At 44.9% G+C, this 17,032-nt stretch overlaps 1 protein-coding gene across 2 annotated transcripts in view; it reads right to left on the reverse strand.

The window, feature by feature from the left end:
• Window positions 1-6,230, reverse strand: part of GTF3C3 (general transcription factor IIIC subunit 3) — a 33,386-nt gene extending 27,156 nt beyond the window's left edge. The window contains exons 1-5 of one of the 2 annotated variants that reach the window (XM_077319287.1): window positions 6,023-6,230; window positions 4,799-4,904; window positions 3,056-3,237; window positions 1,258-1,381; window positions 118-309 (exon numbers count right to left, since the gene is read on the reverse strand). In XM_077319287.1, coding sequence (XP_077175402.1) covers window positions 118-309; window positions 1,258-1,381; window positions 3,056-3,237; window positions 4,799-4,904; window positions 6,023-6,124 — 706 coding nt within the window. In that variant the 5' untranslated portion in view covers window positions 6,125-6,230. The remainder of the gene's footprint in view (window positions 1-117; window positions 310-1,257; window positions 1,382-3,055; window positions 3,238-4,798; window positions 4,905-6,022) is intronic. The other variant, XM_077319286.1, reaches the window with a different exon arrangement.
• Between the last annotated feature and the right edge of the window lie 10,802 nt (window positions 6,231-17,032).

The following is a 17,032-nucleotide window of genomic DNA, read 5'->3' on the forward strand; positions in this document are numbered from 1 at the left end:
ACTCGCAAACAGCCCATGAAGTGGATCAAAATGGCGTTCGTCAGCATGCACCGAAGCTACTAAAGGTTCTTTCTCAGCCATCGGACAAGCAAATATGACCTCCACCCGCTTGTTTACCTTTGGCGTAGCAGAAAATGGCCTGCTTGATATTGTCTTGCTCGAGGGACATTTCCGCCAGACGCACCCACTCCTCAGTGTCGCTGGGGTTTAAGTGAGCGGCGATCAGTTCGAACTGCAAAGATTTCTCCATATCGCCCTGGTCTTCGTAGATCATCGCGAGGGTGGAGAACGGCTCATATGCAAACGGAGCTGCTCAACACAAAATAAAGCCCCAATGTATTCATGTTTCAATGAGCCGCACCTACCCATGCTTCCATTTGAGCATGGGGCTAAAAGGAGTCCTTGCAAACAGTTCTGCTGTATTAAAATTAGCAGCACCAATCACCAGCACCTCCTTATCTAACAATACTTTTGCCCAGTAACCGCAAGTGGCTCAAAGCTCTGGCCAAAGTGAGCCAACAGATCATTAATAAAACCAACAATCCACTTAAACAGGAGTTAAAGGGCCACGTGGGTAGTTAATAGTACATGTACAGCTGGGTTTCCTATCTTCAGTCACATCCTCGGAAGCCCCAAAACAGCCAAGAGGCTCCTTAAATCCTCAGTCAACAGAATCAACTGGGGAGAGGAAGGCAGCATGGTATAACCCAATCTTATCCAACCTTGGAAGCTAAGCAGGGTCAGTACTTGAATGGGGGACCACCAAGGAAGACTCTGTAGAGGACACCAGTGGAAAACCACCTCTGCTTCTCAGATCTCAGAAGCTAAAGAGGGTCGGTTCTTGGATGGAAGACCACCAAGGAAGATCCTTCAGAAGAAGGCGATGGCCAACCACCTCTGCTTCTCAGATCTCAGAAGCTAAGCAGGGTCAGCACTTGGATGAGAGATTACCAAGGAAGATGCTACAGAGACAGGCAGTGGCAAACCACCCCTGCTTAATCATTTGCCCCTTGCTGGGGTCACCGCAAGTCTGTTGTGACTCGACATCTCACATGCACACAAGCAGATGCAGTTGGCTTTCCAAGGTCAAGGACCTGGTGGTCACCTCATGCACAAAAACTAAGGTGATATGTTTTTATTAAATGTAATGTGCATTTTATATGCACACTCTTATACACACCCACACATGTCATTGTTTTCCTTTGGTCTTCCCAGTCACTGCCAACTCAAAACCTCACTCAACACAAGGAGACACACCTTGTCTTATGATTTCCATGCACATCAGAATGGCCTCTTCATGTTCTCCTCGGGCAAACCTAATGTTGGCTTCCCCCATCAGGCCTCTCAGGGCACGGGGCAGCTTACTGCGGGGCCGCTTCTCCTAGGACAGAGAATTGTTTTAGGGCAGGTGGCTCAACTGACAGAGCTCTTAGTTTTCATTCAAGTTGCAGTGCTAGGAAAACAAGGCAGAATACGCCTCACTGGATGTACTCAGTTAACAAGAGGAGGGGGCTGAATCCAACCCATTTTTGTGACAATGTAAAAACAAGAGGGGTTCCATTTTGACCGCTCAAAAGGGCTAGACGAGGGATCATAGGACCTGCGTGAACACAAGCCATGGGGAACAGAGCTGGTCATAAAGACAGACAGAAAAAGGTTGCTAGATCTGACCCTAGATATACATTGGAGGTGTGTATAAATGTACACACAAATCCAACGATATTTCTGAAGGAAAAAATTATCTTGGGCTTTGTGTGTGTGTTTACCTGTTTTAGACAATGTTGTATTGGGCCCCACTTAAAAAAAGGCATTTCCTCTCCTGAAGGTGGAACACCTGCAAAGCAGGTGTCACTCCCTCCTCTCCTTTTAGGTTTATATGAACCTAGATTTAAAATAAGTTTAGGTACTTTTTAAAAGCTAGATTGTCTGAGTGCCATTGTTCCTTTGTGCTCCAGGTTACATTAATCACACCCAATAAATTGTGAATCACCAAGAACGATGACTGAATCAAAGGTATATTTGGAACCGGCAAACTGAGTCACTTCATCCCCAAAACTGTCCAAACAGCAATTCCTTTCCCCTTGATTAGGCACTCTTGGAGAGGTCTGCATTCCCAGTTGGTACCACAAAAATAGAGTCCAGTAGCACCTTTAAGACCAACATAGATTTATTCAAGGAGTGAGCTTTCGAGGGCAGGCACTCGAAAGATCACGCCTTGAATAAATCTTTGTTGGTCTTAAAGGTGCTACTGGACTCTATTTTTGTTGTGCTACTTCAGACCAACAAGGTGACGCACTTGAATCTATTCCCAGTTACTATTAACTAACAAGCAAGAGAACTATAGTGTACGTCCAACAAGGTGAATCTATTCCCTCCTCCTTCCCCAGCTTCATCTGTAGCCCTGCTCTGGCCAATGTTATGTTCCTGTTATCTCTAGCCTTGGAGGAGCTGTAAAACATCCCGGTTTCCAGGGATGGTGCATCTGGGTTGGAATTTGGGAACCAGGGTAGACAGCAAGTCTCCTAGTTTCACACCTTTGCTAATCAATCACTTTTGGGAGAACCAACTTTCCCGCGTTCAGCTTGAGGGGCATACGCCTGAGTAGTTAAAACCCCGTTCCTTTCTTTGTATCTTGTCTTTGCCATTAACCTTGCTCTGTATTTCCTGAAGAAGATGCTTGAATCTTGTTGTAGCCCTCAATAAAGAGCGACTTTGTTATGACTGCTTGGTGTGGTCTCAGCTTTGTCAGTGTTCGGGATCGCCAGCCGAGCTGCTTTCCTAGGATCCTGACAGCTATGGGTCTAGACCAGGGGTTGTCAACCTGTGGTCCTCCAGATGTTCATGGACTACAATTCCCATGAGCTCCTGCCAGCAAACGCTGGCAGGGGCTCATGGGAATTGTAGTCCATGAACATCTGGCGGACCACAGGTTCACTACCCCTGGTCTAGACTCTAGAGTGTCGTCTCCTTAAAGCCTCAAGCATGAAAATTAGTCACTGGTTTTCAGCCATCCCAACAAAGGTCCCCGAGGGCTTTTAAATTCTTAAAGCCTTACCTTCATCATTTTCTTAGTTTCTCTATTAAGTACCATCTCCAGGGCAAAGACGTCTCCCGCTGTAGGCTGTTCTGAGGTTTCTTCATCCTCCTCTTCTTCTTCATCTTCCTCCTCTTCATTTTCTCCCATCATGGAAGCAAAAACTCGATGGACAGATTTACTGACCCCATCCGATGTCTCTTCTGGTGGAAAAGAGAATAATAAAGATTTGCAGCAGTGTCTGATAAGAAAGTGTTTCACAACTGACCCAAGATGTTGCAGTGAGGAGTAGTATATAAATCAAATTCATAAAATAAATAAACCAGTAACTGAGTTGTGAGTTCAAAAAACACAGCTCAACAAACATACACATCTCTGCGCATCGGAATCTCTGGTTCAGCCCCCAGCTTGATCTCATGGATAATTTTCAGCACAATCAAAGCTAAAAACTGGTCTTCCAAAGATTCCCCACCCCAATCTGGACATGAAAACAGTGAATGTTTTGAGGGGGAGAACCAAGAATTTTGAGAGACAAAAAAATGTATTAAAAGTATATTAATTAAACAAGTCATTTAACAAAGCTCAGGGTAATTTAAAAATATTTTTAAAATCATGATTAAGGAACACTTCTTTTCCCTAATTGGCAAGTTTTACAGACATCTCCCGTTGGCTGGGATTAATACTTTTTGAAGGCCTTTTTTCAGGGGGGGGGGGTAAAAAAATCCCATTTTTAAGGGATCATTTATTGCTCAGTTTCTGGAGTATGGCTCTTGGAAAAATAGAGGCTCTACCTTCTATAAGGTGGTCTCTGTAAGTCCACAAGAGTGAAGCTGGATAGCCATCTGATGGAGAGGCTGATTCTGTGAAGGCTCACAGGGGTGGCAGGTTACAGTGGATAAGTGATAGGGTTGTGAGTGTCCTGCATAGTGCAGGGGGTTGGGACTAGATGACTCAGGAGGTCCCTTCCAACTCTATGATTCTATGAAGGTTGTGATTCCACAGGAATGGTCTAACATGCACACCAATACTACAAATGACTTTGACCTAAGGCATTTCAATTTCAAGAGTATCTTCAGGCAACATCTGAGCCCTTCCAGAAAGATGCAAGTAAAAGCAACCAAACTATTTCCTTCTTAACTACAAAAAATGCTACGAAAGTTCACAGAAGGGAACCCTGCACCCTGTTCAGAGTGCAAAAAAACATTGCCTGGCATAGCTGCACCTTCCAGGAGCTGGAAGAGAAACTAAATTCTGGTATCTGTATGTCACTTTCAGGACTGCTCTACGACAGGGAGTATGAGTGCTTAGTGGTAAGAAGAGAGGGAAGGGCAGTGGTAGAGTCATCAAATCACAGCCTTGCAGGATTTTCAAAGCAAGGGATAAACAGTGATAGTTTCTTATTACCTGACTCTGCAACTCTAGGCTTCCTTGATGGTCTTCTATCCAAGAACAAACCAGGGCTGGTCCTGCTTAGCTTCCGAAATCTAATAACAGTGGGGCAGCCTGGACATCAGGATCAGGGTGGAATGAGGATATCTAGACAAATGGTCTCTCTGAAGTGGCTAGTGTGATCTCCTTCTGTTTGTGGAATATTTGGTTGGGGGGGGGGATTCCACAACTGTAACTAAATCTGGAAATCAGTACATATTACGCAGGAATGAGGACATCATTAATATCCTGGGCAAGACAGGATTCCATATGTTTCGACTGAGCAACCATGAAACATTTATGTTCCTTTAGTTAAGCAGCCGGCATAATGCATACCTTCAATTTCACTGTGACATTCAGGTGCTGTATTCAAACCTTGTCCAGAAGTAGATGGACCATCAAGATCTTCTGCATTTTCTTCAGTGAGTGCATTTCCTCCATCCTGTAAAAATCAGAAGTGAAAGATCTGTTTTAGTTTGCTATAGTATAGCAGCATAGATTCAGGTGGATGGCCACATTGATCTAAAGCAATATAACAAAGTTTGAATCTAGAGCAGCCTTTCTCAACCTTTTTATTCATAGGACCAGGCCTTCCAGCATAGAAATACTTTCAGATTATTTGTGAACAGAACCATACTTGCACTCTGGGCTGGCTACCAGTTTGTTCTTCTTCACCAAAGAAAGCCTGCAGTGGGAGTCGGCAGGCCTATGCCACTCCATCACCTCCACCCCTCTGCCAATTCCAGAAATGGGGCTGGAGAAAGCCTATGCTGTTCCATCCCCCATAGTTGTATTTACCTCTCTGAACTGCATGTGCAACGAGCCTCAGCCAGCAAGGATTTGTATGGCTGGGTCCCATCCCATCATTGGCCATTTGTGTGTGTGTGGGGGGGGGGGGGACATGTCATATCACCCAATAATTAAAAAAAAATTAAAATTATTTAATTCTCACCGAATCAACTAAACCTTTCTGGAACCATTACGAACCACTGGTTGAGAAAGCCTTTAAGACCAACGAAGTTTAATTTTCGGTATAAGCATTTCTGTGCATGCACACTTCTTCAAACCAGATTTAAGCTTTGTTGGTTTTTAAAGGTGCCACTGGACTCAAACTTTGTTTGACAGGGTTGGTAGATCCCCCTTGATAACCAGCTGAGGAAGGGGGAGTAGGGTTGCCAGATACCAGATGGGAAACTCCTGACTTTTTGGGGATGGAGCTTGGTTAGGTCAGGGGCCTCACTGCCCCAGAGCCCACCCTCCAACGCATCCATTTTCTCATGGGGAACTGATCTCTGTAGTTTAGAGACAAGCTGTAATACCTGGGATCCAGGTCCCACCTGCAGGCTGATATCCCACTAGGTTTCAGGAAACGAGGAGGGGTTTTAGCGTCTCTGCAAAACTTCAATTCCAGAGACAAATAACAGCAAAGTTCGGCATTCCACACGCATGCGAAAGAAATAAGCCCCATGGAGTTCGCTGGGCCTGTCTTGCAAGCAAAGCGGCAAAGGGACCGGGTTGCCCGGGAATGCTCGAGCGAAGACGAACCGGGAAAAGCCTCACCTTCTTCTCGCGGCTTTTTCGTTCCTCCCGGCGCCTCTCAAACTCCTCGAAGGAGATTTTCCCCTCCAGATACTCGATGAGCTCGGGGCTAAACCCGGACATTTTGCACGCCTTTCCCCCAGCGCTACCTCGAGGCGACGATGAAGGCTAATGCAAAAAACCATGGGGGACCCATTTCGCGTGGGACCGGCAGTCCGGTCATTAAATAGGTCCGCCTGAACAGGTGACAGCCGTCTGCGCATGCGTCCCACGGGCCGTGCTAAGAATGGTGTCTAGGCGACTCGGAAATAAGAATAGCGGACTTTTACAAAGAGCGGGACACTAGAAGACAGTGTCCATGTGATGTTGAGCAAGCTGCGTTTATTGAACGTTAAAAAGTTCTATCAGATTTTTTTAGTTTTACTACCAAGCGTCCTAGTGTTGCCAACCTCCAGGCGGGCCCGGGAGATCTACAATTGATCCCCAAATCAAACGATTGTATCCAAGGCTCCTTTAAGACCAACAAAGTTTAATTTTAGGCTTAAACTTTCGTGTGTATGGTTTGGAAGGTGGAATGTATGATACTGTGTGGCCCCTTCCCTCCCACAAACATTGATCTTCTCAGCCTCCACCCCCAAATTTCCAGGAATTTTCTAGCCTAGAGTTGCCAACCCAGCACTCCTGTGCCCTCATGGCAGGTACACAGAAGGGAAGGCAAGCAGCCAGTGCGTTGGTAAGCATCCCATGAGACTGTGAGACTCCAGAATCATAGATTTGGAAGGGTCCTAAAGGGTCATCCAGCCCAACCCCCTGCACAATGCAGGAACTCACAACTACCTGCTCACCAACAGTGACTCCAGTTTCATGCCCATGTGATCCCTCCCCCCACCAAAAATCTCCAGAATCCAGCCTAGCCTGGAGGAAATTCACTTACCACCCCACAGTGGCAATCAGCAATTCCATAGGTATGCAAGGATGGGCCACAGGAGACAAACACTGGCACATACCTTCCTGCCCACCAGCTCACAATCTGCCTCAGTTCATAAAATCAGTCTTTCTGTCAGATGACTATCTAGCCTCTGCTTAAAAAATTCCAAAGAAAGATAACCCACTACCTCCCGAGGAAGCCTGTTGATTTTTCCCAAGAAGCCAAGTTCTTGGGAAAATCTCCTAAGAATAATGAACTAAGCATCTCAGAATCCTTGCTAAAACAGTGTGGCTTGTCCCCTCATCAATCCTTTTCCCCAACGCTCTGCCGCCCTCACAAGACTGTGGTGTGATGTAATAAAAAAACACTTCCAGATAGCATCAAAACCCATTTTCATGTTTTATTTGAATTGTATTTTATTTGTTGTTCTCAATTCTATTGGGGGAATTGTTCTTAATTTTGGGGACTGTATAGCACTGCACCGCATTGAAGTCCCTCTACTCCGCAAACCTCACCCTCTGCAGGCTCCAACCCAAGAGTCTCTAGGTTTTTCCCAACCTGAAAACAAGCCAGCTCATGAAAATATACACAAATAATCTCACTTGCTGTGGACACTACATATAATGTGCTTAATGCCAGTGGATTTGAAGTAGCTGGAATATGCCAAGCTACTTAAACATTGTTGCATTGGGCTACTTTTTAAGAGGATTTTAATAGAATTTATGAACAGCATATCGATAACTGAGAAAACTAATCCCGTTTTTAAAGAAAAAATTAACAATCCTGAAACAAATACTTGACAATATTCTGGGCTGAAAGTATAACAAAATTGTATTTCTTTATTGGTGTACAGAGAGATCTCAAGAATGTTTTGAATATTGTATTTATTTACATTTGAACAAACAAATTATGTGGGGAAATAAGTGGATATTGGTATCCATTTTCTGCACGCTGTTTTTGTCTTCAGAGATGGAGTGGTTCCACGTCAGATAATAATTGCTAAGAAATACAATGGTAACTATGCCACGTACGCTTCTACCTTTATGAAGCCACCTATAAAAAGAAGAGGAAAGCACAAATATTTAGCTAGAATAAAGTATTCATCTTTCTATATTTTATCAATATTCTTTTTGGCTCGACTTTCCACCACCCTGTCATCCTCCAGAAACTTTGCTGCATGTGAACAGCAGCAGAGGTTTCACGTTTTCAAAGTGAAGTATATTATCATGTTGGTTCTACAGACAGGTTATTTACAGAGAATTCCTGAGATTATTGCTGGGTGTTCTTAACATTTTGTAATCCCTTGGGTGAAAGTGGTTTCTTTATTGGATGCCTAAGAACGACAATGTGAACAGGTCTGGGGAATTGTACAATTATTCGTTTAAACCTTATTTGTTTATTATTTCATTCATTTATAATCCCACCTTGGACCCAAAGCAATTTAAATCTACTTCTCCATTCTATCCTCACATAAGAATCCTATGAGGTGTGTTAGGTTAAGGAAGTGTGATTGGCACGAAGTCATCTAGTGATCTTCCCTAGCACCAGTAGGGATTTGAACCTGAGTCTGACACTTAATCACTAGTCTTCCCCCTACTTCCTGAAAAGGCATCACATGCTGAAAGAAACTGGAGAAGGGCTCAGAACTCCATTGCTTTGCCAATGTAGGATAGCAGTTGCCGTACGGGACTAGGATCTTGGAGATGCCAGGTTCAAATCCCGAATTCTGCCATGGAAGCTTGGGAAACTTTGGGTCCTGCAATCCCTGTTAGCAGAGTTTAAATATGCAAAGAGGCTAAAGCACCAAGCTGCTGAAAAGCACAAAAATAGTTTTATTTAGGAGAGAAACAACTTTGTATAGATTCAAAGGCGATCATCCTGGCAAAGAGATGGGGAAGAGATGGGGAAGAAATGGAGATAGTGACAGATTTTATTTTCCTGGGCTCCAAGATCACTGCAGATGGGGACTGCAGCAAAGAAATTAAAAGACGCTTGCTCCTGGGGAGGAAAGCTATGGCAAATCTAGACTGCATCCTAAAAAGCAGAGACATCACCCTGCCAACAAAAGTGCGTTTAGTCAAGGCTATGGTATTCCCAGTTGCAATGTATGGCTGCGAAAGTTGGACCATAAGGAAGGCCGAGCGTCAAAGAATTAAGGCTTTTGAACTCTGGTGCTGGAGAAGACTCTTGCGAGTCCCTTGGACTGCAAGGCGAACAAACCGGTCAGTCCTAGAGGAGATCAGCCCTGACTGCTCTTTAGAAGGCCAGATCCTGAAGATGAAACTCAAATACTTTGGCCACCTCATGAGAAGGAAGGACTCCCTGGAGAAGAGCCTAATGCTGGGAGTGATTGAGTGCAAAGGAAGAAGGGGACGACAGAGAATGAGATGGATGGATGGAGTCACTGAAGCAGTAGGTGCAAACTTAAAAGGACTCCAGGGAATGGTAGAGGACAGGAAGGCCTGGAGGATCATTGTCCATGGGGTCGCGATGGGTCGGACACGACTTCGCACATAACAACAACAACAAAGGTGATCAGGATGCTGGAGGAGAGTATTTGAAAAGTATCAGGACATTCCTAGTGAAACTATGCTAAAGATATGTCTCCTCCAATGCTCCCTGTAGGATATTGTTTGTGTCCTTTTGAATCATGCACACTGCAGGTCTTGCATAACCCAAGCCTCTCAGCCTAACCTTCTCACAGGATTGTTGTTAGGATAAAATAGCAGAAAGGAGAACAATGAGCCCTCATCGGGGAGGAGGGCACAGTATATATGAAGTAAATGAATGAAAAACTCCATTTCTGTTGGTAAGCCATGAATGGGAAAAGATTGGGGGGGTGTTACGAAGCAGACCTCTTCCTATTAGCATGGCGTCTGTGTTCTCTATTTTTTTCTGAATACACAATCCTCAAGCTCCCATCACCGTGGCCAGCGTGAGCCTCAAGCCCACCAGAAATCTACCCGAACATAAATGGAGGCCATCATAAAAAGAATACCGAAAAGAAATCAAGGAGAATGTTTTATTGTTGTGGTGGATTCCCGTAGCAATGGGGAAGTTTCCTTTAAAATAAAATAATTTCAGGATTTGGTGGTGACATTTAAGTCCCCAAAACTACTGCTGAGAGGGGATTGGTGGTTTACGTTGCTTGAGCTGCGAAAATAATTTTTAAAAATGTTACAAATATTTATTGCAAAAGGTGCAGTACCTCAACATTTTAAAACATAGTCAAAGTTTAAAAACAACACATTTCTAACTGCACATGAAACAGACCAATAGAGTAAATCCCCATGTATATTAGAAAAAGCTTTGTTCTAACACGTGGGAATGCACTGGTGATTGAGAGCTGGTCAAAAGCAGAGAGTGGTGGCCTCTGGAAGTACATATTTTAGAAGGCGGGCTCCAAATCAGATATTTTTATATTAGAAAGACTAGTTGGAGCAGCACCAAACAGATTTATTCTTTGCCACTCAGCAAGCCTTTTTGATGTTGATTTCATACATAAGTGCAGTCCTCACAATAATCTGACCACTGAGGAAGACCCCTTGGGGTCAAAATGTATCTGGTCCATTCCATGTGCAGCTAGAATTTTTTTTTTATTATGATGACCATGTTTTTAATATGTTGAATTAGGGCACTTTTTGCAATAAATATTTGTAAAATTAAAAAATCTATTTTGTAGCTCAACCTTTGGGTTCTTAATTTTTCTTTTTTGGTTTTGCATTGCTTACATTGATTGACAACCCGAGAAGCAGGGGAGAAGGGGGGGACCTGTGGGTTGTCCATGCTTCCTGCTTCTCCACCACCTTATTGGGAAGGGAAAAGCCCTGATGAGATGGCAGGATAACGCCGGAGGGGTCTCCAGTCAGGAAGAGGCCAAACACACGGTTTACAATAGCTCTTTTACAAGCAGGAGGCGTCGAACGTTGTCCGCCTCCATGCGGAAATTGTCTCTGTTAGGAAGGTGCTCCTGGATTCTTGCTCTTGTCTAGTGCTACTGACAGATGAGCATCTGGATCTGTCTTCTTCATGATGTTATTTATCTCTGGGACATTATTTTGAGAGGAATTAGGCAGATATGACATTCAAATGTGGAATTCAGTCAACCCTGATGGTGGACTACAGCCATAAAGGCTTGGGAAGAAACTTTCACATACCTTCATTTACATTTTTCCCCTCAGATTTTAGGATAACTTGAAAAACCATTTCTCTGTGTCTTCAGAATCTGCAGATATGGAAAAGGCAGGATCTAAGTAGAAACGGACCGGCCTGGCTTTCTCACTGTTCTTGGACAAAGTGTCTGAAAACTTTCTGAAGTCAAATCCTTTCCCGGAAAAATAGGTTTTGAGGGTTCTGAAAAACTGAAAGAAAACCACACGTTACAGAAGAGTGTTTGCAACAAATATTTTTTCTGAATTTGTGCTTTCTTGAGCGCACTTGTGCTTTATGGCAAAGGCAATTATTTTGTTGGCAGAATTTCATTATCCACCAGACTGTTAAAAGAACACAATAGTTTTATTGTGAAGAGAACTAACTACACACAGAAAGTGAGAGACCAAACTATCGAGATAGTGATTGTCTGAAGTCCTTTTTTTCACTGTTCAACTATTCTGGAGGTAAATTTCTATCCTATCTATGCTAAATATGCATCTCCTCCGATGCCCCCTGCTGGATGCCCTTTATATTCTGCTAAATTATGCACACTGCAGATCTTGCATGGCATCATGCCCCATCACCGGAGGACTTGTTTGCACCAGCGCCATCTGCTCCGCTGCCGGAGGACTCATCTGCACCTACACTGTCAGCTCCGCCAACTTTACTGCTTCAGTTCCTGACCCCGGCTTGTGCTCTGACTATTCTTCCCTCTCACCAGCTGGACTCAGACTTGCTTGGTTGGTAATAAGACGTGGACTATACTCGGACTTGGTATTTGGAAAGTGATTTGGGTCTCAGCTTACTGGCCGAGAGTATAGGGACTTGGACTCCCCTCTGGGTGTGCCCGAGTTAGGGCTGCCCTCATATCTCAACATATTTCACCTGGTATTAGTGCTTTTCTACTGCAGAGCCAACAAGCCTCTTGTGGCGCAGAGTGGTAAGGCAGCAGACATGCAGTCTGAAAGCTTTGCCCATGAGGCTGGGAGTTCAATCCCAGCAGCAGGCTCAAGGTTGACTCATCCTTCCATCCTTCCGAGGTTGGTAAAATGAGTACCCAGCTTGCTTGCTGAGGGGTAAATGGTAATGACTGGGGATGGCACTGGCAAACCACCCCGTATTGAGTCTGCCATGAAAACGCTGGAGGGCGTCACCCCAAGGGTCAGACATGACTCAGTGCTTGCACAGGGGATACCTTTACCTTTACTGCAGAGCCTCAAAAATGAAGCAGGGATCCACACTTCGCCAGGGCTGCATAAAAACACAGTACGAAGTTTCCCCAAAGGAAATGCACAGCCCATGGACATCATATGTGTGCATGCATCTTTAACTATTTAGGCACATATGGAACAAGCTCAGGTTTCCCACAAGGGTTTTAAAATGTGTGAACGCTCATGCATTTTCCTCCTGTGCTTTACAAGTTTGCCGTAGAAAACACAGATATTAACCAGCCGCCTGAACCTTGCTGCATTCTAGTTCTCATCTGAAACGTCTCTGAAAATGCCGTACACCTTTCAGAATTTCCACCTGAAGTGACTACTTGCAATTTCATACACCTCCCCCCCCACACCCATTAGCAACCAACTAATAAGAGGAACCTTTGTCTAAAACACCGGCAATGGGATATTTAATTCCTTTACAATGCTGACTTAATTTTATTTTATTTTTGATGATGATGAAAGAACGGAAACATAATCTCCTGTAGGGTTCAGGTGGTTGCTAACTTTTGCTGGTTGGCTAGGCTCATGGACCCAAGCAGTACACAAAACACGCACATTGCTCCAAAGCTTTCCTTACCAGGTCTCTGTTTCGGGGGTTATCCAAAGGTTTCCATGTCTCCCCCGGCTGCAAGGGAGCTGCCTGCCCCACCTCCGTTGTGATCAGCACAGCGCACTGAAACAGCATCGCTAGCTTCCACATGTTGGGAAAGAGTAGAAGGCTGGACAAACAAAACAAACAAACAAAACAGCCCATGGTTCTGAGAGAGAGTCAGGTGGACAGCCATACAGGTCTGCAGTAGAAGAATGAGATTTGTGTCTGCAAGAGACCAGCAAGACTTCCAGAGCAGAAGCTTTCAACGTTTCCTTTCTCAGGTATTAGTTGAAGAGGTTTCAGAGGCTCCGAGTGCTGGTCAGGATTAGGATGGCTAGAGTTGAGTCCAATAACACTTCAGAGACGGACAAGTTTCAGGATGCAATAGAAGTGGAGATCTAGCTTACTGTGCCTGACAAGTTCAGGTGTGTGGTTGTGTTTGTCTGTGACAGCAGAACATAGTTTGTGTCCAGGGGCCCCTTGAAGACCAACAGGTATCTAATGAGGTGTACGTGCCCACAAAAGCTTATCCCTTGAATTTAACTTTGGTGGTCTCCAAGGACCCAGACTTTGTGTCTGACAAAGGAAGTGTTGACCCTTCCACCCTGCCACCTATGTTGGTCTCTAAAATGTTCCTGGTCTTGAATCAAGCTACTGAAGTAGGGAGCTTTACTTCCCTTCACTTGACAGAGGCGACTTCAACTTTTGAAAGTTGATACCCTGGAAATCTTGATGATTTTGAAGGACTCCAATGGACTCTAATTTAGCCTTTCCATCCTCAAGGTGTCTTCTTGAGAGATCAGAATAAACATCTGTCTATTACATGTAGCAAGGCAGCGCCCCGCCACCCCAAATAGTCCTTTCGAAATCACAAGATGCTCATTGCAATGCAACCGTAATCCTTCTAACTCACCGACTTCAATGGATTTAGAAAGGTGTTTGTCAAGAGCTCTCCTTTCGCTCTGCCCAAAGGTGAACCACGTGGATGCCCTGTTTTAACACTATCATTTTGCAACCTGCAGATGTAATGTGTAAACAAAATGACCCTCCTGTAGCGGACCATTCTCCTGCCTCAGCTATTCAGAACTGCCTTTTGTGGGACGCTTTCACAACGACACACACTCACAACCAAAAATCTGTGTGACATGCTTTTAAAAGGAGCCAGAAATTGAAAATCCTTCTCAGCATTGTCAATGTACAAATATAATTGCAGGATATATTTTAAAAAGCTTACCAGTAAATCTGGTTCTTCCTTCTCCCTCGTTAGCTGTTTTGTAATCCACGATGAAACTGTTCCCCTCTTTTATAGCTCCGGAGAGCTGCCAGCTAGAGATCGCCAATGACGTGAACGGGTGGAGGGATTTCAAAAGACACTAATAACTCCATTTCTGTCCGTGACAACCTTTTAGTATCCTCTGGAGTGCTCTTCTGGATTGGAGGACTGGGAAGTAGGAAAGGGCATTCATTTTACGATGAAGGGTGGGAGAGCTCTCCAAATACCCAGCAGAATCCAGGCAAATCTAGTGACAGATGCATCACTCTGATTTCCAGGGGATGAAGCATCTGCCAAAGATATGGTCTCTGTGGTAATCTCTCCAACCAGGGCTGGCATTCCAGTGGTGATTTTTCTACCAATAGCCATAAGATAAGAGCATAAGAAGAGCAGTTTGGCTGGAGTGGCCCATCCAGTCCAGCCTCCTGTCTCACACAGCAGCTAACCAGTATCTCTGGAGGGCCAACAATAGGGCAAAGGGGGTGATGCCTTCATAAGTACCTCAGAAGAGCCCTGCTGGATCAGACCAGTGGTCCATCTAGTTCAGCATCCTGTCTCATACAGTGGCCAACTAGTTCCTCTGGAGCAGCCTTTCTCAACTTGTTTATCACCGAAACATTCTTCAGTCCACATGTGGTGTGATCATGCCCACCCAGGGCTCATCCCCTTCCACGCATCCCCAGGCCCATCACTGGCCATTTTGGGAGGGGGGGGTCATATCACCAGATAAAAGTTTAATATATATATATATATAAATAAATTAACTTCCAGCCATTCGGGAAATCCTTCCAGGGTGGTCAAGAAACCCCGGGGTTTCACGAAACTCTGGTTGAGAAAGCCTGCTCTAGGGGGCCAACAACAGGGCAAAGAGACTGAGGCCTTGCTAAGAACATAAGAAGATCAGTCCTGCTGAGTCAGACCAGTGGTCCATCTACTCCAGCATCCTGTTTCACACAGTGGCCAACCGGTTCTTCTGGATGGCCAACAATAGGGCATGGAAGCCAAGGTCTTCATTAGAACATCAGAAGAACCCAGGATACATCAGATATAATGGGCCATCTAGTCCAGTGACCAACGAGTCCAGTATCCTGTTACACAGAGTGGCCAACCAGTCCTTCTGGATGACTGACAACAGGGCAAAGAGGTTGAGTTCTTCCCCTGCCGTTGCCTCCTGGCTCTGGGATTGAGAGGTTGAGTGCCTCTGAATATGGAGGTTTAATGGACCCCAGCATACGAGCTAAGGTCAATGAGAATGGGCATTTGTGGCCCCCTGGCCAGTAGTCAACTACTAACTATATAAGGGTCCTTATATTGTTCAGTATAGGGGGAAAGGGGTTGTCTTAGGGATACCAGTCCCATTGCTGGTTTTAACATTTACTCTGAGTTCCTGCTATCTTTTACTGAAATCAGTGGGGATTAAAAATGTTCAAGCATGGACACAAAGGTGTGGTTCCAACAATCCTCCAGAGAGACTTCCTAACTCAGTTGGTTTTTAATCCAACTGAAGGCTCCATTGGAATGGCAGGAGGGGGTAGATTCACCCCTAGGTTTCTAGGAAAAGTAGTCTGACCTTTTCCCATTGTCTTTAAAATATTGAAAAAAACCTGGAAAATCTTCAGTGCCACTTGAAGCAGACTTAAGTAGCTTGAATAGCCAATCTTTGCCTGGGAGAGTCAGAGCTTAGGAGCAAAGCAGGGTATACTGTGGTCAGTACATGGATGGGTGGCCACCAAGGAAAATTGGAATGGCTGCATGGAGAAAGGCAATGACAAATCACCTCTGTTCATCTCTTGTAGCATCCAGAATAGCCCAGACTAGCCTGATCTTGGCAGATCTTGGCAGCTAAGCAGAGTTGACCAGGGTTGGTACTTGGATGGGTGATTTGCTGTGCAAATCAAGGTAATGGCAAACCATCTCTTCTCATTTCTTGCATGGAACTAATGAGACATTTGGGTAATGTAGCAGAGTTTGCCCAGTCACAGAAGGATGGTTTAATACATCTCCAAAGAAGTATATTGCAAAAAAGGTAATGTTACATTTATTTGAGTAGATCCAATTCACATTTGAGTTGCAGTTGAAAGGAGAGAGTGAGAGAGAAGCCAGCATGGTGTCATGGTTAAGAGCAGCAGCTTCTAATTTGGTGAGCTGGGTTTGACTCCCTGCTTCTCCTCATGCAGCCAGCTGGGTGAACTTGGGCTCATCACAATCCTGGTAATGCTGTTCTGACATAGTAGTAATATCAGGGCTCTCTCAGCTTCACCTCCCTCACAGGGTGTCTGTCGTGGGGAGAGGAAAGGGAAGGCGATTGTAGGCCACTTTGAGACTCCTTCAGGCAGTGGACAGTGGGGAATAAAAACCAATTATTCTTCTTCTCTAATCTATAGAGTTCTTTCCTAATCACACATGGTCAACTTGTCTGGCATCATATGTGTGGGAGGATACGGGCATTGTATCCACAGGAGAGACCTACAGAGACATGTGTTTCCATGGAAGACCTTGTGAAGAGAGGAAGAGTACAAAATGAGAGAGGTGGGGGAAGGGGGCAGTTCCCAGGCCTCCTATTCAAGGAGATAACATCTGTACACAGAGTGATGTAGTGCCCCCCTCCCCTCCAGGTACGCTTATATCGTGGACCAGTCAGCTCCAGCAGAGTCAAGTGATGAAGTGATGAAGAAGATTCCTCAGAGTTAAAGGCAGCCAGCAGATCTGATCCAAACCCATAGCCAAAAACAGGGACACTACGGGAGGAGGCCATATCTTAGGAGCCAGACACTGCTCCGCAACCAGGTCCAAGGACAATGGCCTTGCACCCGCCCCCCAGACCTGAGTGGGCAACGGAGAGTCATCCGCTGGCCAGTTTACCTCC

Source organism: Paroedura picta, chromosome 2 (genome assembly GCF_049243985.1).
Source record: "Paroedura picta isolate Pp20150507F chromosome 2, Ppicta_v3.0, whole genome shotgun sequence".
Classification (NCBI taxonomy): domain Eukaryota; kingdom Metazoa; phylum Chordata; class Lepidosauria; order Squamata; family Gekkonidae; genus Paroedura; species Paroedura picta.